At 37.1% G+C, this 27,860-nt stretch overlaps 1 protein-coding gene across 1 annotated transcript in view; it reads right to left on the reverse strand.

Moving 5' to 3' along the window:
• Positions 1 to 1,733: 1,733 nt before the first annotated feature.
• TMX3 (thioredoxin related transmembrane protein 3) overlaps positions 1,734 to 27,860 on the reverse strand; it is a gene marked incomplete at its 5' end in the record, with an annotated part of 45,945 nt that continues 19,818 nt past the window's right edge. The window contains 10 exon segments of the mRNA XM_081251787.1: positions 1,734 to 5,195; positions 6,675 to 6,743; positions 8,073 to 8,202; positions 12,516 to 12,572; positions 15,905 to 15,958; positions 16,156 to 16,213; positions 19,030 to 19,128; positions 22,642 to 22,708; positions 25,231 to 25,308; positions 25,994 to 26,093. Of these exon segments, the coding sequence (XP_081107913.1) occupies positions 4,935 to 5,195; positions 6,675 to 6,743; positions 8,073 to 8,202; positions 12,516 to 12,572; positions 15,905 to 15,958; positions 16,156 to 16,213; positions 19,030 to 19,128; positions 22,642 to 22,708; positions 25,231 to 25,308; positions 25,994 to 26,093 (973 nt within the window). The 3' untranslated portion in view covers positions 1,734 to 4,934.

Raw genomic sequence — 27,860 nt, forward strand, 5'->3', positions numbered from 1 at the left:
ATAGTCCAGAAGTCTCAATAATGCCAATTCAGAATCTTATAGTTTCTTTAACAGTCAAAGAATAAAAAGGAGACAAAGGAATTTAACACAGATTTATTAGTTACACAGATTATTTTTGAGTGTACAACATCAAAATGCTAAATGTCATTGTATGAGTCATTAAAATCTGATCATTTACTGTAGTTTTGACTGGATTCTTATGGTTTGATACAGAATTTCTACTAACATCAAACACATGTTCAGAAACTGCAGAGTATCAAACAACTTTGAAGGGAGAAAACCACTGTTCTATAAATCTTTAAGTGACCCTAGTGATGAAGACAGGGATGCCGGATCGATATGAAAACTCTGAATGAGAGGAAAAATATCCTCAGTTCCTATTACATATTCATCAGTTTCATTTGACTGCTTCATCCACCCAACTAAAATTTACTATATAAAAGCTGGCCAACACTCCTTCTGGACTTTTTGCTGGAAAGGGAAGGAACGGTTGTAAACATCGGCGTAGAGGGTGGCTTTAGTGCTTGCATTTATGGCCTTACAGAATCTGTCTCAGAAGGAAATGTCGGCTTATGTTTACATATTTTCCATGTGGGAATTCTGACCCCCCAGGAAGCCAGCTGTGTCCCTGGAGGTCCCTTTTGTCCAGTGTCCCTCACGCTGAACTGCTCCCCCTCCCCATCATCCACCCACAGACAGTCACAGACGCGCTGAGTAAATCCCACCCCTTCGTACTGATGCCAGCTGTATTGTCCTGGTCTCTTACCCTCTGAGTCCCAAAGATCTAATAGCAACAATGAGATGCTGAACAACAAATTATATGAGAAGGGAAACTAAGAAAAACAGAAAAGTAGAAAACTTACAAATGAGTGCTTTAAGTAAGCCTGAGTACCAGTTATTGCAGCTAAAAACCCCATGAGGAGTGAGGCTGTGACTGCCTTTTTACTGCTGTATCCTCAGGGCGCCATAGAAGACATGTAATAAACATTTGCTGAAAGAATAAACTGCAACAAAATAATAGCCCCCTTTTTTTACTACTTGTTTAAAACATCTTTTCTGTTTATAGGAATGGACTTAGAAAAAAAAAAAAGTTGAGGGCTCTTATCAGAAGAGGCCTGTTCTAACCAGTCAGTCTGCACACATCCACAGGCTGTGTGGAACCAATTTTGTGGCTGTTATTCCTTTGCCAGAGTGATTCTCACTAAAAGATATGCTCATGGCATAAAATGGGAAAAACAAATTACAAAACATTAATCTGCATAAAGTTTTGTTTTTTCATAATATACTTTCCCCATTTGTTTGCTATTTTAAAAAAGAAAACCTTGAGGCTTTAGATTCCCATTTTAGTGACAGTGAAAGTGAGGGGTGGTTGTGTTGTATCCAAGATGACACTCTGGCAGTTGGATCAAGGACTCCAATCCAATTATTCTAGCTTTAAACTCTGTAATTAATATTTAAAATGATCAGGTTTTACAAATACAAAATATATCAAACCTATGAATCTCAGGTTCTTCACCTTCAATATGAAAGAATTAGATTACAATCTTATCTCTATCAAGTCTGTTTAAATTTTAGAACTATGTTTCTATAATTACAAATAACTTACAATTAATAAAAGGAAAAAAAAAACACTGTGGAAGATGAAGTCTCAACTGTCCTTTTTGCTTTGCATAGAGAATTATTTACATCCCAGACAACCAAAAGATAAATGGTAAAAATAACAAACGGTTACATATTATCAATTAATTTATTTTAAAAAATGAAGATTTACAATTGGTGCCTTAAGGCAGGATATCATGAATTCAACGAGTTAGTAACACAAACTTTCAAAAACCTTTATAGATTAGTCCAAAGTAGAAAATTATTTTTTGCCCACTCTTGGACTCAGACACATTCAGAAAAAATATATATTTATAAAAATAAAATGGCAAACCTAATCCCACCAATTAATTGATAGTCTTAACATCCTACACTTGTTTATTTGAACACTCTCTATATAAAAAGAATAGCTGAGTGATTTTTCCCTGTCCTACTTCCATATCATATGAAGCAAAGATGAGAATATTTAAATTACTGTTTGCAAAATCAAAACCCAAAAGCCCCTGAAACAAAACACAAGAAATATCAACAAGAACAAATATCCACTGAATAAAAACAATATAGCTAATTGTTTTACTATTCATATAGACCCATCCTTCAGCCTCTAGACATTTGGCTCTTCATGTTATTTCTAACTCAGATACCAGGGAGCACTATGGATAAAGAAGCAAATGAAAATTCCAGGTCTAATCCACCTAAGTTTCAGATACAGAGAAATATTAACGTATACAATGAAACAAAAGGGACTGCAAGCTATAATGAGGTGTGCTGCTCCATTAAAAACATGCACTTTCTCTCTTTGAAATATCTTTAAATACTGTCTGAGCACCAGATTCAGCAACAGCAAGCATCTAGGATCTTGAATATTAGAAGTCAGAAACAGAACTTTATTGCAACTGAAAGAGAAGGCAAAACTCCAACTTACTGAAGGGTATTCCCCCTATTGATATGTAATCACAGTGAGATTCATCACTGAATTAGGATGATATCTATGTTCTTCTACAAGATTCATTAAGAAACCTACCTTTATTTTGAAGTAATTTTTCCTAAAATGAAAATAGCATTTCTAGTAAACGCTGATATCACATTGAGGGGAAAACCATACTAGTGAGCAAAAGTTTTCAACTTGTTTTGTGAGGACATTGTGACAATATCCTAGAGATGAGTAAAAAGCAAAATTTTAATTAAAAAAATATTCACTTACAAACCAGCTACACTTTTTGTTTCCCAAATAGACACATTTTGAAAACACAAGTAAGAATATGGGGCAACAGTATATTGTTGTGAAAAAAGATAACAGAGAACTAAGGCATTAATTTATAGACAAGAAAATCTCGAAATACAAAGAACACTGGACTTTGCTGATACATATTAAGCATTGCTCCTTTTTTTTTCTTTTCCCTGTTTTGGTCTTTAATTTATAGGTGTGCTTGACAAAAGACAGAACCATGCAGATAACAGACATCTGTTAGTGATAAACATGAAGAAAAAAGCCATGACATTTTTACAGCTTCCTCCTGTCACTGGTAGTGGCTAAGCTGTAACTTCCCTACCAGGCTGAGACTAACATGAGGCATGTGTATTTAGCTAAGCTTTTCACAGCTGCAAAGTAAGCTTGACTGCTGCCAACATTAATATCTATTTTCCAAAAGACTCTCTCATTACTCTTTAGAGAGAAATTTCCTTGTTAAATTAACAGCATTTATCTCCAATTTCCATTTAAGAATAACATTTCATTCTAGTATTTCGTGAAATTTCCTGTGACTGCATACGTGCTTCATTTATAAAAATGATAATAATGGGGTGCCGAACATGAAGAACAAGTAATGACTATATACTAAATGGTACGGGAGAGCAATTCCTAGTAACTCCTTAGGACAAAGGCATAAGAGTGTCAGGTTAGTAGTGATCAGCATGGCATCAGAAATAGCCATGCTAAACAGCTTCCCTATCAGGACCATGAATTACATAGTTTTAAAGTGATGAAACATTTTTAAATGTTTCATAACTCAATGAATAACCACCCAGACTATAGTCACTTAATAAAAATCCTAAACTTAGCTAAAACGAAGGTCTCAAACATAAACTAATCTACAATAAACATACCACACTGTTATTTAAAAAATACCAGTTTTTGTACATAACTTGGGATAGAATTCCTATGTTATTCCGTTATGGAGAGAAGATGAGAGGTCATTAGCTGAAATGGATAACAACAGGGAGGATAGAGAAGGTACTGGCAGATGTCTTTCATCACCAGACATGAAGTTTCTAAACAGGCTGATTATGCCACTCTTTACTCATTATGAACACAGACACGTCCATAATATCACATAACAGATGTATGTCAATAAATTTTATATGTGTATATGTATGTGTGTATGTGTATATACAGATATACATACACACACACTACATTATAAATTACTATAAAGTTACCATACCATAAAATAAAAACATGATATATATTACTTTTTAAAAAGCAGCAGGAGCTTTTTACCAAAGAAAAAATTTTACACAAAATCCCAATATATAAAACAGAAATAAAAGTATGCTGTTCTGGCTAAAGCAGTGTAGGGGTGACAGAGACCCCCCCCCCCCCCCGCTTTCTGCTGTGTTGGCTGAGACACCTTCTCAGTGTCCAGGGCATCATTTGAAATCACTGATCCAAGTAAATCCTGTTTCTGCTGCAAAGATTAAACGTAAGACTATTTTTTTCCCATGATATAGGCCCATATGAAAGTTTTATAATGCAACTGAGTATAAAGGTAAAAAGTAACATTTCCTCTCCTTTAAAAATAACAAAATAAAATCACTATGCTGTATAAAACCAAATTATTTTATCTCATAATCTTAATTTGATCCTTGGAAAAAGTTATTAGTTCTCCTTAAAGTGCCTAAATTTTAAAGACTTAATTTTGTCCATATAAATCTTATCCAAAACATGAGGAGAATGGATGGTAGGAGGTGGAGGTGTTATTTTTCTCTATCATACATGTATCTTCTACCTGCCTGGCCAATTTAAATATTCTGCCCAAGAATCTTAATTTTGTCACAGAATATTCAGACGGAGAAACATGCAAATAGAACTGATCTGGCAGAACAACATCTACAAGGTGTGTTTTGATTTTGTTTGTTTTAGACAAACGTTTCATCTCTTTGCTCCAAGCATCTCCCCATTTACGGAAGGTCTATTTTATAACCCATGCAGTTGATGTTAGCAAAATACAAACACCATGTTCTCTTCTGTAAAGGTCATGATTAAATGTCTAAATTCAATAAATAGACTCTTTAATAATTTGAAATCCTATGAAATATTTTATCTTAGTAAAGTCTCAGTCTTTCTTCTTTTCTAACACATCTTTGGGTTCTTGCACTGCAGGCACCAGAGAGTCCCCACTCCTGGGCTCCTGTTTTTCTCTGCTCTCTTCTACCGGTTCTGGGCTTTCCGTCTCACTTTTCGACACTTCATACCGTTCTTCTACGTAACCTCCATCTGTGTCAGCCGTGTAGATGCCGTAGCACATGATGCTGATGACACCCAGTGGCAGGCCAAAGAGAAAGCAGCCCATAAGTGGAGAGCTCTTGAATATAGACTGTGGAAAGAGAATTGCATCCCTCATTTGTATTCTGATATAAAAAGCACAAATGAATTTAAAGCCACTACAGATTTCTTCCTCTTGCTGCCATCCAACTTGCCTCTAGCTCCAGTGAATCAATGTCAATATTTCCGTTGTGACTATCATGTGAAAGACCCTTTAGAAATTTTATACCCATGTATGTGTGTATGTATAACCAGCTACTGGCAGCAGAAAAAGGCACCAAATTCTCCACTACCTTTTCAAAGGATGTTGATTTTTCTCACATTAATCACAAAAGTCTCTTTGAGATGGCTATTATGTGCCAAGAGCTGTACAGTTATATCCTGGCTGTAGGAATCTGCTATGGAGAAGGGTGGTTATTGACCATAAAGAAGGTGATATTCTCGTCACGTAACATTTTTAACATTTTTTACTTGTCTGGTTAGTAGTAAAGCAACATTAACTTAATAATTTCCCTCAGTTTATATACTGTCTCCTCGGCTCCCAGAAAAGTAAAAGCAATTTAACTGAATAGGTTTTTCAACTATAATATATTCTATGGATTGTGACTATAACTCTTGAGAACTAAAGAGACAAGTTCAGAGGAGAGCAGGGTCACTTCGGATTGAGATAATGGAAAAAGGCATCACAGAATAAAGGTGTTTTGAGGCAGAAATTTAAGCGTAAGAACAGGGCAGGCCAGGGTACAGTGTGAGCTCAAAGACTGAGGAGGAGAATATGTGAGACGGACAGAGAATTGTGAGGGGCATCACTGGAAAAGGGAAGGAAAGTGATCAGAACTGATTACTTTAGTAATACTAATTAGGTAGAGGACTGGAGGCGGGACAAGAGCAAGTGTGAACACCAAGTGGAGGCTAGTGCAGCAGCCACACATATGGGATAAGGGCCCAATCCGTGGCAAGGAGGTCACTGACAAACTGAAGGATGCACGGAGTAACTAATGAGTTATTAGCATGACTTGACTTCTCACCAACAGAAGGTTGGCTCTATTTTGCTTTTGGCCGTAATGAATGAAAATACCCGTGGAGGAGCTCAAGACAGACAACTAGAACTAAGTTTAAGGCTCCAACAAATTTAGGGCTGCCCTGCAGTCAAGCTGACTGACAGCTGAAGCTGGGGTAGTAAGAGAGATGTCTTAGAGTTCTCAGCAAGAAGGCTTCAGATCCAAGGACTGAAAAGGGCAGGAGGAGCAAAGAAACTCTGAAAACACTTTAAGTCATGCTATCAGGTTAAGTGACTCTGAATTCCAGTTAACTCACCAATCATACAGAAATGAATAACTGGAGAAACTTCATATCCACCTGATTAGTATCTTTTCTTAACGTAAATATGTACTAGTTCTTATCTTGCAAGTTAAGAATACGTATTTTTACCGAATCCTTTGAAATTCTAGATTTTACCTTAGTTAGACATAACCTATATACCTATATAGTCTCAATTATTAGTGACACTAAACACACTGTCACAACTTACCACAATAGTAGACTTGGCATCAAATACTATTCTTTTCAATCTCTGGAAAATGCTATCCCCTCCTTGGGCCTTAAATTTAACAAGCAAAAAACAACTGTTATTTCAGTACTATTATTTCATTTTTCTGGTAGATAATCTTACAATTGCAGGTCCAGAGTTGACTACAAAAGATTACACAGAGCACCTGACAGAGCCACGGAGTAAATATTTACTGGTTTTCCTGCCCCACCCTCCTTCTGCTCTCTTGTGTGAACACAGTCTGCTTCTCCTCTGAAAATGCATCCTCCCTGGTCACAGTCCGAGCAGCTCGGCTGAGGCTGACCCACCCAAGTGCCAGCCTGCTCAGCTTTTCAGTTTAGCTGAGAGTGTTACAGCTGCTGCAGGATATCCTCACTGTCCTGCAGGGAAAGTCTCTCCGATGATGAAACCCAAAAAGAAAAAAGTGCTGGAAGGCAGAGGGAGAAAAATTCCTGATGAAAATCCATCAAACCCCTGCATTCAGCCATGCCTAAAGTCTGGCTCATTCCTTGAATTTCACTAACTTACAAATAGAAGGGTTCTCACTCATACAGGTGAGCATCATTTCACCAAGTGTTATTTTCACAAATATAAAATTCCTACTATGTGATTAACAGCGTTTCCAAAGAAGAAATACTTGTTACTCTGTGAGGCAACTTTCAAATACAGTTTGTGTAAAGCTGAAACAAGTCTCACAAAGTAATAACTACACGTCACAAAAGCACTGAAGTCTCTTCTTTTCTTATTTTATTCTAGTATATGGAATTAAGATGCATGTTGGCCACAACCTGCTGAAGTGATTTCATGACCCTCTAATACGGGCTACAACCCAGTTTGAAAAACACTGCAATATGGTTTACAGAAAAAAAGCAGTTAAGATTATCCTTTCATCATTTCTGAGAAATATTTTATAGGATTATATTTGGAACACTCCACTGGGGCTGGTTTTAAATACATTTCCTGATCTTTTAAGAAACTGTGGTGCTATTCACAGGTTTTTTTAGAAAACCAATCCAAGTAACTTAATGCAATTGTATTCTTGAATCCAGAGAGGTACTAAGAGTCAGGAAGTTCGCTATCGGATAGCTCTGTACCCTGCAGACCTCTTAGCATCCCCAGCCCCTGACTCCAAATGCCAGGAACACCTCCCCCCGTCACTACGACAACCTATGTCCTCCAAATAACATTCCACCCATTAGCAGCCTCTGCCACTTAGGTCCTGGGGAGTGTGACTCTGCCCATCATGTGCGAGAAGCAAGGATGGAGGCCTGCCCCTCACCCCGGGTGATGGCCGACTCTTTCTTTCAGAATCAGAAGAAAATAACTCATTTCTCCTCCACCTCCTCCCATCACCCCATTGCAGTTAAAGCAAAAACTCACATCTACTGTGCCATCCAAAATGTTATTAATGAACTGGACCATGTCTTCTGCATTCTTAATCTGTCTATCTAGTAAAAAGTACTGTTGGTTTGAAGTATTCAGTACAACCACAGTTGGGACTTTTAATTCACTGAAAATAGAAAAACAAAAGAAATCAAAATACATGTTAAACACAGAAACAGCAAATATTCTGATACTTATTTGAATTATATCTAAATAACTAGAAGTACAAAAGGAGGGCGCTATCATAGCTTTGCCTTCCTTTGTTTACATAAAGAAAATTTCAAATTGTGCATCAATTTAAACAACAGCTAAATTAACATTTATGAAAACTATTAGTATACAACATCAGACAAATGAATATTCACTATCAAACCTAAGGATAAAAATTATTATGTATGAAGTATCAATTTCTGGGCAATATAATTCCTGGCCACAAGTTCACCTTAAATACCATCACTTTAATCATATACAGCCCACCTCAGTTAAAGGGCGTTCAGGCAACTAGAGAGGGAACAGCAGGGTCTCCAGAATTACATTGCCTGTGTTCGGATCTGATGCTTTCCCACAACTTTGTTTAAGTCTAATATTTTTCATTTATAAATGAATAAAGGTGTGGGGGGCAGGGTACCTATCTTGCTACAGAAGTTAAATGAGAAAATTCAAGTTAAATATCCAGCACATTCCTTGTATCAATACATAATACACATTCAATAAATACTATTCCAAATTCTCTGAACTCCCACTACCCTATGGTATAATCGCCCCATCCTCATGGGTGCTTCAGTGATATACTAGACGTCAATTCACTTTGCAGACAAAAACCATAATATTACTAATGTGTCATTTACTTCAAATAATTTTTTTCCCTTCAATAGGGTTTTGCATAATCATAAAAAGGTGCTTAATTCTGTATGCCACCTACATACCAGTTTACGGTTATTCATATGTCTATATGAATGTATTATGCAAAAGCACAAAACTCTACAGTAGAAACAATTTACAGCACTGTATTATCACCACATAAGTAACTGGGTCCAGGAGGTTGCTTTCTTGTTTCTAATTCTCTATCCCTCCCCACACCACGTCCTTCTCTCATTGAGGCAAAACATGATCCCTGAGGTTGGGCTCAGCCGTGTGGTTTGGCCAATGGGAAGGCACAGAAATGACTGAAGCAGAGGCTTGAAATGTGCTTGCCTTCTTGTGTTTCTGCTATTGCCATGAGAAGAATATCCCCCAGGAAAATATCCCTCCAGGGTCAAGGACATGGAAGACACGTAGGGTAGACCTGGACTTAACTGGGAGCTTGGAGCCACGTCTGTGCCCAGCTAAGGTTAGCCAAGTGCAGACGAGTGAGAGAGAATAAAGGATTGCTGTTTTATGCCACTGGGTATCAGGGTGTTTTGTTATCCAGTATTATTGTTAGGCAATAATTAACTGTAATTTTAAAAAAATCTTAGCTTCATTCTTGTTTATAAAAACATGAGACAACTTTTTAACTTATAGCAGTTTAGTTATCATCATACTGCATCAGTAGCAAAATTCTATTTTTATGGAATGAAGTAGAACCTGGTCTTCCTATAAAAATATATCTTATGAAAAAGTTAAATACACAGCTGAACTAGAAACAGTTTGTTCTGAAATAATTCCATCTGAATAACGATGAAAAATAGCACCTCATCCTATTCCCTCTTAACTATACTCACAAAAATCAAACACAAAATAATTTAATAGACCAAAGGTCTGAGAGTACCCTGTTTACTTTGAGAAAAAGTAAAAAACATCGTCAATGCTACAGTGTTAACTATCTTATATGATATCACGTATTTGCCCTAAGTCAAAAACTTTTAGGCATCAATACTTATTAAATTCTACTAATTTATGTGTCAATACTGATCTTACAGTAGCTAGGAGATTTTGCAGTAAGAGATCTGCATTTGAGGACTGCATCTCTTTGACTTACTTGCTGAGCATCCTTTGGCTTATTATTTAACTTCCTTGAGTTTCTTCTAAGAAATTTCAATTTCCTTATCTATATAAAATGGAAATAACAGTACTTATACCTTACTGAGTTAGTGTAAAAGTCAGAAAACATACATTGACAACTCAGTACAGTGTTGGTCACAGGGTAAGTGCTCATTAAGGACTTTCGATTATTATATAGCCATCATTATATGCCTTCTCTCTTCTCTCAAAAAAAAGCCAAGTATGAATTTAAAAAAAAACAAACAATAAGGGGTTGGTGGTAGAGATTATTGTTCTCTGATCATAACTGTAGCAAAACTTCTATCTCACAACTCACATTAGAAATAATACTCATGAAGGAATGTCCATCCATCTCTAGAAATTCTGAATATTATCCTGAATCAAGGAGTTATTTATCAGATGCAAATTGCTTTGGCCTCTTGCCCAAAATGTTTTACTGCATCACTTTATTGGCTTGCCTCCAAGGACATTATAAATGGTTGTAATGAAGTCCCTACTATATATACTGTAAAGATCCTATTAAAAATACATTTCTATTATAATGTGCCCCCCTTTATGAGATTATATAGCATAGCAATTTCTCTTAGGTTTCTACAAGGTCAGCCATACTCCTATAAGCAATAGTTATTCTATAGGGGAAGGGAAATGTATAAACAATGTTTTTCTACTTTGTCTTGAGTATTAAAAATTCAAATTGTTTAAGTACCTTTAGTAATTGTATAGATCCTTTATTTTATTTCCCTTTGTCTTGATTTCTTCATTATATATTACATCTGGTACTTTATGTCTTCGGTAAAACCTCTCAAATTCTTATTGGAATAAGGATAATGAATTGATTATAAATAAATAAAGGTACTTTAGGGCTTCCCTGGTGGTGCAGTGGTTGAGAGTCTGCCTGCCGATACAGGGGACGCGGGTTCGTGCCCTGGTCCGGGAGGATCCCACATGCCGCAGAGCGGCTGGGCCCGTGAGCCATGGCTGCTGAGCCTGCGCATCCGGAGCCTGTACTCCGTGACGGGAGAGGCCACAGCAGTGAGAGGCCCGAGTACCGCAAAAAAAAAAAAAAAAAAGGTACTTTACTTCGTAATTTTAGGCTCTTACCTGAAAATTATGAATGTTATTCTGGGTTTATAAGTTGGTAAAGCTCTGGAGGGCTTCCGCCATCTTCACGTCCGGGCTATTTTAAGACCCATTTTCCAAACACTCTTGTGTTTGCTATTACACTCTGCCTGAAATAACCTCGCTGCATTCTTCATTCAGCTACTTCTCATTCTTTAGAATCTCCCTTAATTACCGGCTCTTGTGGCAAGCGTTTCCTGAGCCCGAGCCTTGCTGTGCATTTTGGTGTGGGTGGGTCTGTCCGTGCTTGCAGAGCTCCGTACCACACAGGCCTTCCCACACAGTGCTGGAGTCACCGTGCTGTCTCACCCAGCGGACGGTGAGCATCTGAAGACAGGGCCTCTATAATTTACTCATTTTTTTGCATCAACAGTGCAATGCCAAACACAGTGTGTGACTTACAGCAAATATTCACTAAACGTCCGCTGAATAGAGTAGGCTTTTATTTGAAACTTATTAATTCAGTATAGGTCTGGTAAATGTTTTCTAATATCAACTTTCTGAAGTGACAAATCAGATCTTTACATCATAAGCATAATCAATATTATATTAAAGCTGCAAAGTTTTCCTATAAGCTTACTTTAGTCTGTTAAATTCTTCTAGAATAGCAATTAATTCTTTTTTTTTTTGCCGTACGCGGGCCTCTCACTGTTGTGGCCTCTCCCGTTGCGGAGCACAGGCTCCGGACGCGCATGCTCAGCGGCTATGGCTCACGGGCCCAGCCGCTCCGCGGCATGTGGGATCTTCCCGGACCGGGGCACGAACCCATGTCCCCTGCATCGGCAGGCGGACTCTCAACCACTGCGCCACCAGGGAAGCCCAGCAATTAACTCTTGAATGCTAAAAATGTTCTAAGTTACATTTATTCATTAAAACTGAACTTAGGGTTCATATTAAACAGAAACTACAAAGTTTACAAGTTTTTGAATGATGTTTTCTTTCCAAAATACTATAAATTGTCAACATTAAATTGGGAGTGATTTTTTTTAGTATAGAGAACTTTAAAGTTTATTAAGTTTCAAATACAGATTTTAAAACTAAAGTAAATATTTAATGGTAGAGAATATCTGCATTAGCATATACAAAGGTTTGCTTTTTTCAGCTATTAGTCCTGCCTGTCTCTGAAAAACAGAAATTTAAAAATTTATAGAGTTGGGACTTCCCTGGAGGTCCAGTGGTTAGGACTCTTTGCTTCCACTGCAGGGGGCACAGGTTCAATCCCTGGTCAGGGAACTAAAATCCCACAAGCCACACAGTGTGGCAAAAAAAAAAATAAAATAAAAAATAAATTGATAGAGTTGATAGCAAAATCATTTTGTCATTTAGCATTTTACTTACTCCATCAGCAAGGTATTTATATAGTCATTTCCATCCATATGGCCAAACTGAAAATCCCTAATCAACAACAACCAAAAAGAACAGAGAAAGAGAGGACAATATTAAATACAAAAAAAGATAAATACAAAGCACTGAATTTAGGGTTTGGTAAGCATGCAAACACTGTAAACATTTAACATATCAATCACATACAATAAATATAAAAAATTATGAATTCTACTGGCTTTTGAGATACAAACACGTAACAAATTAAGCTAATTTTAAGACATTTCTATTTTGTTTCATACTGTGTAACACAAGAAATACATATACCATTGATATATCGTTAGAAGACTTAGAAAAGGGCATAATAGTTAAGTAATGCAACAAATTTATATTGACTGTCTTTTATGACAGTAATAAACTGATTTAGCATACAGGAAAAAATATCACCTATTTTTTATGTTCCATTATTCTTTGAGTTCCTATTAAAATCGTCATCTGTCTGTATCTGACTTGTGATTGCTCATTTAATTTTATTTCAAACGTATGAGTATACAGGCAACCTCCTTTTATTGGGCTTTGCTTTACTGCAGTTCCCAGATACTATGTTTTTTACAATCTGAAGGTTTCTGGCAACCCTGCTTTGAGTGAGTCTATCTGTGCTATTTTTCCCAACAGCATTTGCTCACTTCATGTCTCTGTGTCACATTTTTGGTAATTCTCACAATATGTCAAACTTTTTTCATTATTATTATATCTGCTCTGGCGATCTGTGAGCAGTGATTTTTGATGTTACTATTGTGATGTTCGGGGTGCCACGAACTGGGCCCACACAAGACTTCGAATTTAAGCAATAAATGTTTTGTGTGTTCTGACTGCTCCACCAACCAGCCGTTCCCGCATCTCTCTCCCTCCCCTTCTCCCTGGGCCTCCCTATTCCTTGAGACACAACAATATTGAAATTAGACCAGTTAATAACACTACAATGGCCTCTAAATGTTTAAGTGTAAGAGTCCCACGTCTTTCACTTTAAATCAAAAGCTATAAAAGATCAAGCTTAGTAAGGAATGGAAGTTGAAAGCTCAGATAGGCTGAAAGCTAGGCCTCTTCCAGCAAACAATTAGCCAAGTTGTGAATGCAAAGGAAAACTTCTTGAAGGAAATTAAAAGTGCTACTCCAGTGAATACACAAATGGTAAGAAGGTAAAACAACCTTATTACTGATATGCAGAAAAGTTTTTGTGGTCTGGGTAGAAGGTCAAACCAGCCACAATATTTCCTTAAGGCGAAGCCTAATCCAAAGCAAAGCCCAAACTCTCTTCAATTCTATGAAGGCTAAGAGAGGAGAGGAAGCTGTAGAAGAAAAGTCTGAAGCTAGCAGAGGTGGGTTCATGAGGTTTAAGGAAAGAAGCCATCTTCATAACATGAAGTGCAAGGTGAATCAGCAAGTGCTGATGTAGAAGCTGCAGCAAGTTATCCAGAAGGTCTAGCTAAGATAAGACATGAAGGTGGCTACACTAAACAACAGATTTTCAGTGTACATGAAACAGCCCTATACTGGAAGAAGCCACCATCTAGGACTTTGTAGCTAGAGAGAAGTCAACAATGCCTGGCTTCAAAACTTCAAAGGACAGGCTGACTATCTTGTTAGGGGCAAACATAGTTGGTGACTTTAAGTTGAAGCCAGTGCTCATTTACCATTCTGAAAATACTAGGGTCCTTAAGATTTATGCTAAATCTATCCTGCCTTTTGCCCTACAAATGAACAAAGCCTGGATGCAGCACATCTATTTACAACACGGTTTACTGAATATTTTAAGCCCCACTGTTGAGACCTACTGCTCAGAAAAAAAAAGATTCCTTTCAAAATATGACTACTCATCGACAATGCGCTTGGGTCACCCAGGAGCTCTGATGGAGATGCACAGTAAGATTCATGTTGTTTCACTCCTGCTAACACAACCCCCATTCTGCAGCTCACGGATCAAGGAGTCATTTTGACTTTCAAGTCTTCTTATTGAAGAAATGCGTTTCCTAAGGCCACAGCTGCCATAGATAGTGATTCCTCTGATGAATCTGGGCAAAGTAAACTGAAAACCTCTGGCAAGGATTCACCATTCTAGATGCCATTAAGGACATTCATGATTAACAGGAAGAGGTCAAATATCAACATTAACAGGAGTTTGGAAGAAGCTGATTCCAACCCTCATGGATGATTTTGAGGGGTACAAGATTTCAGGAGAGGAAGTAATTGCAGATGTGGTGAATACAGTAAGAAAACCAGACTTAGAAGTGGAGCCTGAAGATGTGAATGAATTGGTATAATCTTGTGATAAAACTTGAATGGGGCTTCCCTGGTGGTGCAGTGGTTGGGAGTCCGCCTGCCGATGCAGGGGACACGGGTTCGTGCCCCGGTCTGGGAAGATCCCACATGCCGCGGAGCGGCTGGGCCCATGAGCCATGGCCGCTGAGCCTGCGCGTCCGGAGCCTGTGCTCCGCAACGGGAGAGGCCACAACAGTGAGAGGGCCGCGTACCGCTAAAACAAAAACAAACACAGAAACAAACTTGAATGGATGAGGAGCTGCTTCTTATGGATGAGCAAACAAAGAGGCTCCTTAAAAGTGGTTCCAGGAATCTACTCCTGGTGAAGAGGCTGTGAAGACTATAGAAATGACAACATTTAGAGGATTTAGAATATTACATAAACTTAGTTGACAAAGGAGCAAGGTTTGAGAGGACTGCTTCAGATTTTGAATGTTCTACTATGGGTAAAATGCTACCAATGCTACGGAGAAATCGTTCATGAAAGGAAGAGTGAATGGATGAGGCAAACTTCACTGCTGTCCCATTTTAAGAAAAAGCCACGGCCACCCTGACCTGCAGTGACCACCACCCTGGTCAGTCAGCAGCCATCAACATCGGGGCAAGACCCTCCACCAGCAAAAAGATTACAACTCATTGAAGCCTCAGATGATGGTCAGCATTTTTAAAGTACGTACAGTTTTTAGACACAATGCGACTGCACACTTAATATACAAAAACATAACTTTTATATGTACTAGGAAACCAAAAATTTCATGTGACTTGCTGTACTGCACTGGGCTGGAGCCAAACCCGCAATACCTCTGAGGTATATGCCTGTATGTGCATATTTTCTTACCACCAACTTATCCCAAATCCTATCAAGACTCAGGTATGATACAAATTACAAGTTTTTTCTAAACTTGTAAGGCATATATCAATAAATTTCAAGTCCCAACAATTCATACTGAAATGCTACATGCTGTAATTCACTTCAGCTCCTTGATTCATCTTTGAAAGTATGAAATACTCCTATTTTTGCTTTACTGTATTACAAAACCTAATTAGACAAAGATAATGGAGACTTCTAGAATGCAAACACCTACCTGTGGAACTGGTCTCTATAATCTCTAGCAACTTCCTGAATAACTGACTTTAATCTGTGAGAAAACAAAAAATACATGAATATTCCATTTCATCAACTTGAAAAATATAATTACTCAATTATAATATATGCTACCTTATCTAATATCTAACACTGCAGGAAAAGAAAGATACTATGTCAAGTTTATCTGAAGCCATGTAAAGTCTGAATTGGATGATATTTGAAGCTTAAAACTATTTCAAGGCACCATACCTGGTATGTTCAACTGATGTATTTTTCTCATCAATTACTGCGATAGCCACAAGCTTTCCTGAAATTAAGAATGACATATCTAAATTCAATAATCCTCATTAAACTTTTCAATTATTACTGTAGCAATGAATAGGAAAATAGTATATAGTTTCCAGAATTCAATTCCAATTATCTTAAACATGTTATGCTTAGCAGAGTGAAACAGTGAACTGTTGACTCCAAGTGATAAACTCCCACCTACTTCCCATCCCTGAAATGCAAATATCAATATCAATAACAGTAAATATCAGTAATCAATAACAGTAAATATTTAACAATTCATATACTCAAATTGTTATTTTTTTCACACAATCCACAAACTAAAGTAAGTATTTTGTTGAAAACTAAATCTATAAGGAACCAGTTGATAAAAGAAATATACTAAGAATTACTACAGCTCTGAAAAAATGGTATAGAACAAGAAAATGATTTTTACAGTGTTATTCCCTTTGGTACCACGGGCCACTGTTTGCTAGTAATTAATGCACAAAATAAAACTGACTCAAATTTATTTAACCCTCAACAGAACATAAATCATATTCATCTCTGACATCCTCTAGGACAGCAGCGTGATGTAACAACCAGAGCACTGGTATGGAAGTCAGAAGACCAGACCCAGCAGGGTCTATTATGTTCCAGGCCTGGGAGAACAACAGTGAAGCACAGCATCCATTAGCCATGTGCCTTAACCTCAGCGGATGCCAACTTATTTTAGGAACTATTATCTATTTCAAAGTCATCTGGAGAGTTGAATGAGATTACATGTACAAAAATACTGGGATAGTTTCTGGCTCAGAGTAGGTACATAAACGTAGGATTAAATCGACAATCTTTCAATCTCATCCCCATATCTTCTCTAATTTCATACTTAAAGTCTATACAAACCTTAAATTCTACACAATCTTGACACTTCTTTTAACCTTCAGCTAAAAACATTAGTTCATAATGTTTATTTCCCCTCTTGAAATATTACTGCATTTACTGTTCAGTGTTTGGTTTTTACTGTTATGTCTTTAATTTGAAGTGCTTCATGAGTTTTTTCAAAATGCCTACATGTCCAGCATCTTCCCACAGGCCGACACGGGGGGTTCCTCGCGTATTAAGTTCACAGTCACTGGGTGCCGAGCAGTGGACCCGGCACAGGGCTAGTTCCCGAGGCCACAGTGAGGAGCACACAGACACAGCTCTGCACTTGGGGAAGACAATCACACACACAGAGACGTGTGGTTAACAATCAGAAGACTTGGGGAGGACGGGGACATGGGGTTTATAAAAGAACATTTTATAAGAGTAAACTAATGAGTTCCAGGGGGTTAGTGAAAGACTTTCCTAAGAAAGCAGTATTTGGTCTGAGTTTGACAGATGAATATAAATTCACTACACTTTTCCAGGCAAAGACAACAGAATGTTTAAAGGTGCTCTGGTGCAAGGTACACAGCCTTTTCAGGAAACTGAACAGTCAGCGTGGCTGGAGACGGGAGAGAGTGGGACAAAACGGGAAAGTAAGCAGGAGTCGGAAGATGCAGGGACCTGCAGTCGCCAGAAGTCCTGAAAATACACTAGGTGTCTGAAGCCACCGAGGGCCAGGAGTCTGTTGCGGGGCTTATATGACAAGTGGCCAGGTAGGACCACAAGCAGGGCACAGCTGAAGCCGACACCCAACCAGGGCAATTACGCTGGGAACAGAAAGAAACACTGCCATAGCCAACTTCTTTCCAAATCAATCTGGGAGAAGACACTGAAGAGCTTTGGCAAAGCTGCCTATTTTAATTGCCGCCTCCTACGATGCTGTACTGACAGCAGAACTACCGTATTCCTACATTCTCCTCCTTTTCCCTTCACACGGGCCTGCATGAATCAGCAAGTAAACCCACAGTCTCTGACAGTCTCCGCATCAACTTCCAATACCGAGCTAATACACACCTCCCTCTGTAAGGAAAGCAAAGACAGAAGCATCATCAGACACAGAACATTAAAAGAAGGCTCAGGAACCAGAACAAATACCATCCTGTGAAAGTTACAAAGTAACAGAAAAATGTGTTAGAGCGCTTCTAATTTGTATTCTTAACCAGATCCAAGAGCAGGAAATCATGAAGATGAAACTCTCTCTATACCTATTATTTCTCAGATAAAAAAACTGAGCCTTGAGTAACATTTTCCCATTCTTAATCTAAAACTATACAGTTCATCCAACTGTCATAAAGTTGTGAATGGAAACAAATGTGGCAACAATAACCATGACTTATTTCTTATTTGTAATTCATTATAAATTTACAAAACACTTCCTCCTAAAATTTACATGCTTATTAGCTTCTTAGAATTTTTGTAGTTCACATCTTAGACCAGTCCTTACAGCTGTAGTTCCTTACAGCTTTCTTTTTTGCATCTATATTTATATTTGCTTTGCTTATCATTTTCAATTACATAACTTCAAGAAACCATGCCAATCTGATGCCCATATTTTCTTCACAGGTAAAAGTGGGCTTTCAAAGGTTGTGATAATTTGTATTCCAACTCCTATTACAAAATCAGCGTCCTGCAGACAGCTTTCTGTTTGGTTATTTTTTTTCATTTCCTTATTCTCCAGGCTCTGTTTTCCCTGTCACTATCACTTCTATTAGTAAACGCTTTCTAGCTAATCTTTATTCCACATGCAAAGGTATGTTCTTTGGTTAATGTTAATCTATATTCTCATAAAGTTAAAGTGGCATTCAGATCTGAAAGAAGGAATGATATTATGAAATAGAACTTAAAAAGTTCGTTTTCTACAGATTGGAGTAATCAGTTAAGGAAAAGTTTTGTAGTGTGATGGAGAGTTGTATATATGCTTGTTACCGGTATCTCCAAGTTCATACAAGAGGAAGCCATCCATTGTAAGATAATTCTGAAACCTCTCCCTGTTGATCCAAGATGATAGATCACCATCTTCGTACTCTTAAAAAAACAAAACAAAGTTGATAAATTATAGTGTAAATATGACGTTAAAATGTTTATAACGTTTAATCTAGCAGCATGTATAAAATACCTGACATAGGATCATAATCTTAAATTCATAAATTTCATTTTTAGAAAGCTATTTGAAGCAATCAAATGTAAAAAAAGGATTAATGCACAAAACAATTCATCATTATAGCACCACTGAAAATAGCAAAAGATAGATAAATAAAAATAAAGGAAATAACTGAAATATCCTAAACAGGAAATAATTTAAATCATTATGGTACATGTTGAGAAAGATCATTTATAGATTTAAAAAAATTATAGTAATTAAGTGGTAAATCAGGTAACAAAACAATATTACAATATGACTGTAACTCTGTAAAAAATAAAGTATGAAAAAAACTGATAGAATGATAAAATGAAGGCATATATATACTCCTATTAAATAGGTTTCCTGAGTTGATGGTTATTCTTAGATGATGGCATTATGGGCAATTCTTATTACAATTTCTTTGTTCTTCTCTATTTTATGACATTTTGACCTCAGTTTACAACCCTCCTTCATATGTAAAACAAACTCACATATAAAGTCACACGTACTATTTCAGTCCTTTTCAACGTCAAATACTTCCTCTGATAAGCAGACAGGAAACATTTACAATATCCAAGAGAATTATGTCCTGATTAGAAATGTAATTCTGAAGTAATTCTGAAAAATTATTACAACTGCATGAAAAAGAAGTTGATGTAAAAGCCTACCAATATGGATGAAGACTGGATTTTACTGATTTCTTGAAAGATGTGCTTTTTCTGTCACTTGCATTGCTAAACAAAACATTTTCAAGTTATCAAACCTATAAAATAAGTAATATAATGCAAATCTGAAAGTATTTATGGATTTGGATTTATGAATTAGGAAAACAAACATAAAACTAGAAGTTGATTATTGGGCCATAATCTCCACTCCAGGTCAAAACCAAATTTTCTAAAGGTTATTCACAAAAGTGATAAATCTAAAACTCATTAGGAAATAAACTATCCTCCTAAGCCCCATCCCACTGTTCCTGAAATTATTAACAACAATGTAATAGTAGGATAAGCTTCCAAAGTAACCTTTTATCTGAAGACTTCAGGCAGGTTCTAAGTACTGACTACTGAGTTAGAAAATGTTGGCCTTCAAAACAGCTGTAGATACTGAACAGATTACCCCTCTCTTTCTTATGCATCGGAGGCCACATCTGAAACATGGATGGGGAAGGGCACTTCTTAGCCATTATTTAGACTTCAATGTATTCCTTAATAAAGAAAATCAGGCCTTTTTCCAAAAAAAGCGAAGTGGCTCTCTGAGTTAAGAAACTCATAATGCAACTAGAACAAGAGATTTGAAGGCTGAATCTTGATTATACCACGTACTATTTTAACTTGGAAAAAACAAAAACAATCTCTTTAATCCTGTTTGTTTATAAAACAGTAAGACTGCTGATCTCAAAAGATTGTTGTAATGATCAAATAAGACAATATATTGAATATACTAAGTGCTTATCATACAAGGAGTGTAGATAAAGAATAAGTGGATGGAATATGAATTTTCCTTAACACATTTTCACATATGTAAGTTCCTCTTAATTTCCTTTTTAAGCCCAATGTCTCATGCAGCCATTCAACAAATATCCAATGAATGAGCAAAGGAATGCACCTGCAATTTAACTACATATCTCTCTCCTTTATCTAACATTCTTAGTTACTCTCTCTGTAATCTCAGGATATTTATCTATCTGCCTTACTACCAGATTAAGGTCCTCACATTTATCTAAAGATAGTGAAGATATAAGATTTTAGAACTGCTTTGTCTTCATGTTATTGTCAAAACAATTAAAATGCTCCTTTGACTAAAACAAGACAATCAAAATATTCCTTTTATTAGATATCCTTCTATTCATTTGAGTCATTTAAGCAACTCAAAGCTTACAGCTCTCAAACACTTCTAGTTTCTTCTCCATCATAAAATGACTGAGCAGAACCCCTAAGGGGCAGTCCTGGGCGACCCTTCCCCCATATTCTCTGCTTATGTAACCGTATCTGTTGCACATTTCCTCAGTTGTTTTGATGACCAGGAGCACTTATCCCCCAGGCCTACTGGAGCCTGAGGATGGACAGTGTTACCTGACATGGCCCTTGCTGTTACCTCACCATCAACCAATCAGAGGGCTGTGCACCAGCTGATCACATACCCTGTGACTCCCCTCCCTCACCTGGCCTTTGAGCACTATCTGCCCTGGACTCCCTGCTTGGTGCCCTGCACTGAAGCCGCCCTTTCCTTCACCACAACCCGGCGTCAGCAGATTGGCTTTACTGCACACAGGAAGAGTGGACCCAAGTTTGATTCAGTAAAAACAACTCTCTAGAATGTTTCTGATACAAATAAAATGGTCCCTATCTGTGCTCTCCAACAAAAGCCACACAAGGCCACTGAGTATATGAAAAGTAGCTAGTTAGAATGAGAAACTGAATTTTTTATTTCATCAATTGTATGTAATTTACAATGTTACTAACATCGCTAGTAGGTGAGATTTTGCATTCGCTTTTGATTTTCAGTGGCTGTGTACTGTCCAACAGATGTGGAGTTTCAATGCTTCCTGAAATCCGAACTATCTCCGCATGCCCTTGTGAGTCTGCTGCACTGCCCTAAGCTACCTCAAAGCCCAGTCTGCGAACTCTGGTAGTATTTGATAATACCAAGGAATTACTGTTAATTTTGTTAAGTGTTACAATAGCATGTGGTTATCTTAAAGAAAGAAACTCCAAAAAGCCCCCATTTTTAAAGAAATGCATAATAAACATGTAGTCAGGGACGTATAATGAAGCACATAGCGATGAAATGCCACTGGGATTTGTTAAAATGCTTCAGCAAAGAAAAAAAATTGTTGAAGCAAACGTGGTAAGATCTTAGTAACTGTCTCACCTGGGTGACAGGTATGTAGCGTCTTATTATTTTAGCATTCTCTTTACTATAATGTGTGTTTGATATAATAAAAATAATTTTAAAATAGAGCAAGTATTTGCTTCAACAAAGAAATGCTAATAGCAGGTGGGTGGTTACTTCGGTCAGGGAGGGAGAGAAGGGGCTACAGAAGAACACCCCAGGGCTTCACCACTACTGAAGATGGTTTACTTCTTTCACATCTTTGTGTGTCTCAAATGTTAGACCTTTTTAAAATTAATTTTGAATATTTTAAAGTAATGTATAGAAATTGCCTAGGGCTCATTTCTAAAAAAAGGCAAATGATCTGACAAAAAGAGAAATGTACTGTAGCCAAACTCAGAATGAAAGAACGCTGAGTGGAAAAACTAAAGTTGAAGGGTAAGAAAAACCTAGCAGTCATTCAACTAACAGGAAATGTAAGCATTAGCTGCATTTACTAAATCTTTCATCAACACCTCAGCCCTATAATAGATACAACATTGTAATTATAAAGTGTTTACATGAGTTAAAACTTTGGAACTTACCATCATAAACAAAGTAAGTTTCATCTTTGAAAACAAGCACAGCAGGCATCTCTTTCAGGGTCACATACTGCGAAAATCAGAAAAAAAATTTCAGTTGGTAGCAGTGAGTTCAGAAGCATTGAAAGTTACCGGGGGGAGAAAAACCACAATGACAACCACAAAAAAGTTACCAACAGTTAAAAAGAACACAGTCAATCCCTAGCTCATCCAAGGACTGGGCTTGATACCTCTTTATACACCCCCTGGCACGGTGCCCTGTTTGCCTTGGTGAAACCATGAAATATTCTTAGAGTTGTTAACAGACTCAAAGATACCACAGGAAGTGAAGGCCAGGAGGCACTCTGAAACGGCAGAAGAGCAGGGGCTAAGGTAGCAATCAGCACAGGTAGGTTCACAGCACTCCCAGGCTGTGAAACAACGAGTCCATCACTTCATCTGGGGAGTCGGCTTCACGTGAATCCAGGACTCAGAGCACCCACCTCACTGGGGAGTTAGGAGAGTGAGATCTGCTAACACACGTTGAGAGGTGAGAGCAGGCTTCAACGCTAAACTGCTTTACGAATGGGAGTTTACAATGGCCATTAATAATAAGGAATCCATTCAGTGGGTACCTGCTTCTTATACCTGTGTTGCACTTATTTCAAAATAATAAAATTACAGTAGAGAAATCAGTATCAGAGCAGAAAAGATATAATTTAGGTAAGCCACACAGAATTACTACATGAGTGTGGTAATACCGAGCACAACAACAAATAAATCAGTAGATAACTAATCAAGTAAAAATAATAATAAAATTAAAATAAGGACAGCTATCCTGGAAAGATTAAACAGGGAGGAAGGTATGTCACAGGTGATCTAGAATGATCTGGTTACATTACAGCACCATGAAAACAACTATTGTAAGGGCAGTGGTAAAGCTCTCAGGTGAGGCTCTACCATCCAGCATGCCTCTATTCACCCATGGTTGGCAACTCATCCACACAGGTACCCTGGGAGTATTTCACAGCATTCAGCATCTCTCCCTTTCAAGGGTATCCCTGAGTGAACCAGTCTCTGAAATCACACCAGTGAGTCACTTGTCCCCATTACTCCTCTGAAACTGTTTCTCTTAAAACCACCAACAACCTCTATGGGGACAAACACCATGGTTCTTTCCTCTCCTCACCTTGGTTGCTTCACAGCATCTTGCACAATTGGCCACTCCTTTCTTAAACACTTTTTATCCTGGCTTCCCATTCACCTTGTTTTCCTACTTTACTGGAAATTTCTTCTCATTGTCCTTTGCTGTTAGGACCTGGACCCTCTTATCTCCCCCCAGATTTGCATCCCATGTCTAAGAAGTTTATTTCATTTATGCAGCCGTGACTTATCTCCAAACCCTTATCTGATGCTTGTACTTGGATGCCTAATACATCAACTTAAATTAAAATAAACCTTCAGGGGCTTCCCTGGTGGTGCAGTGGTTGAGAGTCCGCCTGCCGATGCAGGGGACACGGGTTCGTGCCCCAGTCCCGGAAGATCCCACATGCTGCGGAGCGGCTGGGCCCGTGAGCCATGGCCGCTGAGCCTGTGCGTCCGGAGACTGTGCTCCGCAACGGGAGAGGCCGCAACAGTGAGAGGCCCGTGTCCCACAAAAATAAATAAATAAATAAATAAACCTTCAAAACTCCATCACTCCTCCCATACTCCAACTTGTTCCTTCCCCAGTATCCCCCAGCTCATAAATACCACCACCATCTAACCAGCTGTTCAGGCCAAAACCTAAGAGTCATCCTTGATGCACCTCTTTTCCTCTAGAACAAGCTCAAAAAATTCGATCTCCAAATACAATTCTTTCACTTCTTCCTAATTCTCTTACCAACGTTCAAGCCTAAATCCTAGATTATTTCAAGAGTTCAACTGAGCTTCCTGATCTAGTCTCATCCTGATCCAATTGTTTCTGCACTTAGCACAGAGTAATGTCCTTAAAATGAACTTGAGACCAAGTCCTCACGTGCGTGGCCATGACCTAGAAGGCCTCCACTGGCCTCTGCCCACCTCCCATCTCCTTTCTCACTGCAGTTCAGCCACCCTGGCTACGGCTCTGTTACTCCACTATGCCAGGCAGGTTCTCATCTTGGCCATCTGTAACATCTGTTCCTTGCTTCTGGTTTACTATGGCCACAGATCTGTGCGTGGCCCCTTCACATCCTGTAAGTCCCAGTTCAGATGTATTTTCTCCTCAGACAGACATTTCTTGATCAATCAGTCGAGAGTAGCCATCCCACCTCTAAACGTCCTTACTCTCACACTGCTCCTTTATTATTTTTTAGAGCAGTTATGATATCCTGTTTATAGCTTTGTTTACCGAGGACCACTATCTCAGTCTGAGGACCCAAGAGAAGGCTCTTATCTACAATACTAAAACTTAGTCCACTTCCCCCACCCATGAGAACGTAAACTCCATCCTATCAGGGTCCTGATGATTTTGCTTGCCATCAATAATCCAGGACTTAAAACTGTGCATGGCACACAATTAAAGGACAACAAACAGTTGCTGAATATATATAGTAATTAATACACTACTTAAAATCCAACTTTAAATATTACCTCAGGGACGACTTCTTCTGAGGCAGAAAAAAAGTATGTATATACAATTAATTCTGAAGCAGCATCAATGTATTTCTCCTGTGAAGATATAAACAGAAAAAAGGTGACTTTTAAATATTAATCAAGATCAAAATTCATTCCTCATTAAACATTCAGAGCAAGTAGTATCACTGCTAAGTAGTATCATCACAATTAGCTACCTTAAGTCTTTTCATGTGAAAAGATTAAATATAAGAAAATGAAATAAACTGTTTCTAAGGCAAAAGACCATTGTAACTAAGTGCTTTTATATGCCTTCAAATAAAGTTCATTAAATATAACAAGCTCAATTCATATTTATTAATTTAATTTGATGATTATAGGAAAAGATGTGTCTGACATGCAAACACAAACATACATACGTACAATAATCTTAAGACAATGAGCTTTCGCTTTTAAAAAGTTTACACTCAAACTGCATGTTGCAGTTTCAAAGACTCAAAATGCTAAAAAGCAATACAAAATCTAAATAACCAGGTCAAGAGAAGAAATATACTAACACAGGCAACACCCACCCACTTTTTACTCAATTCTGTTTCATAAAGGCAAATACTATAGAAGGTATATGACAAAGTGTTTTTATTATAAAAATACTTAGATTCAACTAAAGTATTTCTAATAAGAGTGAAATAAGTCCTGAGTTTTTGGTGAAGCCCTCGTTATACAGAAAATTACATTACAATATATCTGTGCTTGTGGATTAAAGAATAAAATCATTTGATACCTTCAGAGGTGACTCTCCACCTATATAAACAAAAAATACACGATGCCTCTTCTGCACATGTTCAAACATTTGCTGACTTGGAAGTGGCCGAATTAGAGCCCTGTTTGAAAATAAAACAAAACAAAAAAACTTGCACTTGAACTAAGGATAGTACATAATTAACTCCTATTTATATGTCATCCTATCATATCTAAAGTTACAAAGCTTTAATATTGTATGAATTGCATTTTAAGTATATCACTCAATCTATATAAATCTAATAAACTATGGCCCATGACCACTATTATACCCATATAATAAAAATACAGTACCTACAATTTAATCTACCAGTTTAAAAAATAAGCTTTAAATACATCCCTTTAGAGAGTATCATCTTAACAAATGTTTTGATAGGCAAAGATGGAACTATAATCCATTTAGAATCCTCAGCTAAAAACAAAACAATCCGCATGAGAATTATTTTTTTTCTCCCTTTCGGAAGATCATTCACACAAACACACTGTGAAATACTATCCCAGGAGTTTATAATATTATGTTTAGAATATTTATGTCTTACTCTGACCATTTAAATGCTAGTTTTAAAACACACTATAAAGGTTAAAATCTAAAATGTTTCCTAAGTATGTTATTCTTCTCAGGAAAAATAAAATGGAAAATGGTAGTCATAATAGCATATAAGAATCTCATGAAGAGAAAACAAAACTACAAAAAGTTTTATTACACAGTCATTTTCAAAGCCAAATAGACTGAGAAATGAATTATACCAAAGATTATTATAAAACATATCATTTATGAAGTACTACTAAAAGTTAAGAGGCAGTCTTTTTTTAGTGTGGTCTATATTATTAGATTTTTACTCCATCACATTTGCAAAACAGAATAAAATGTATTCTGCAAAGGCAAACATTTTCGAAACACACAATTCTTTAAATGCATTGCATCACTATACTCTAGCCTCTATTTTAATACTTTAGTAATTAAGTAAGTGATGCAACCCCAGAACTGACTCTTGAAATTTCCTTTGCTGTAGAGTCACTCCCAGTTACATCAGAACGCCATCTTAAGCTTAAACTAAAACTCATTAAAAATTGCCAAAACATAAAGACTAATTTAAACTATAGGGGAATAAAATAATCCTACTGGCAACTCCCTCATGTAATATAAAGTTATCTCAAAATTTATTTATTCACAAAACAAATAAAATGAAATATGCAATCAATGAGAAAATACAGTGAAAATTATACTTTACTAAAGCTTTGCAAACTTTAATATATAAAGACCATTCCTAATTCTGTGCCTTTTCTCAAATAATTTAAGCTAGATAGTATCATGCCACCCAACAAATCCATTCCAATATTTTAACTTATCTTAAAATTATTTAAAGTTATCAATATAATATATCCTGTCAAACTCATAAGCAACCATACTTTCAAAGTCAAAGTAGGTTAACCTATTTTGATAAATGTTCTCTTCCAGAAGTTACACATAATCACCTTAAATAATTATATGCACCAACTTTCTTTATACACCAGCAAGATGTAGAGTAAAAAAAAAAAAAAAAAAAATCACCACATTCAAACCAAAAGGAAACACAGAAGAATTTCTGTTTCCTTAGCAGTTAAACTTCAGAGATCTGTAACTCAAAAAGATCTCTGGGTTCTAATTATATTACCTTCTAAGCAAAATGTGCAATAATATCTCACAGTTGGCATAAAGCACCATGTAAAAGATGAGGGAAGGTATTTTAGCTGCATCTAAAAAGCACTTTCTGGTATTAAAGGCTAGGGATTAAAGCCCAAATTTATTTAGAATATAATACTGTGGGGTTTCTCTTAAAACTGAAATTAGATAACAAGAAAAATAAATG

The sequence above is a fragment of the Mesoplodon bidens genome, assembly GCF_964165515.1.
Source record: "Mesoplodon bidens genome assembly, chromosome: 13".
Lineage (NCBI taxonomy): Eukaryota > Metazoa > Chordata > Mammalia > Artiodactyla > Ziphiidae > Mesoplodon > Mesoplodon bidens.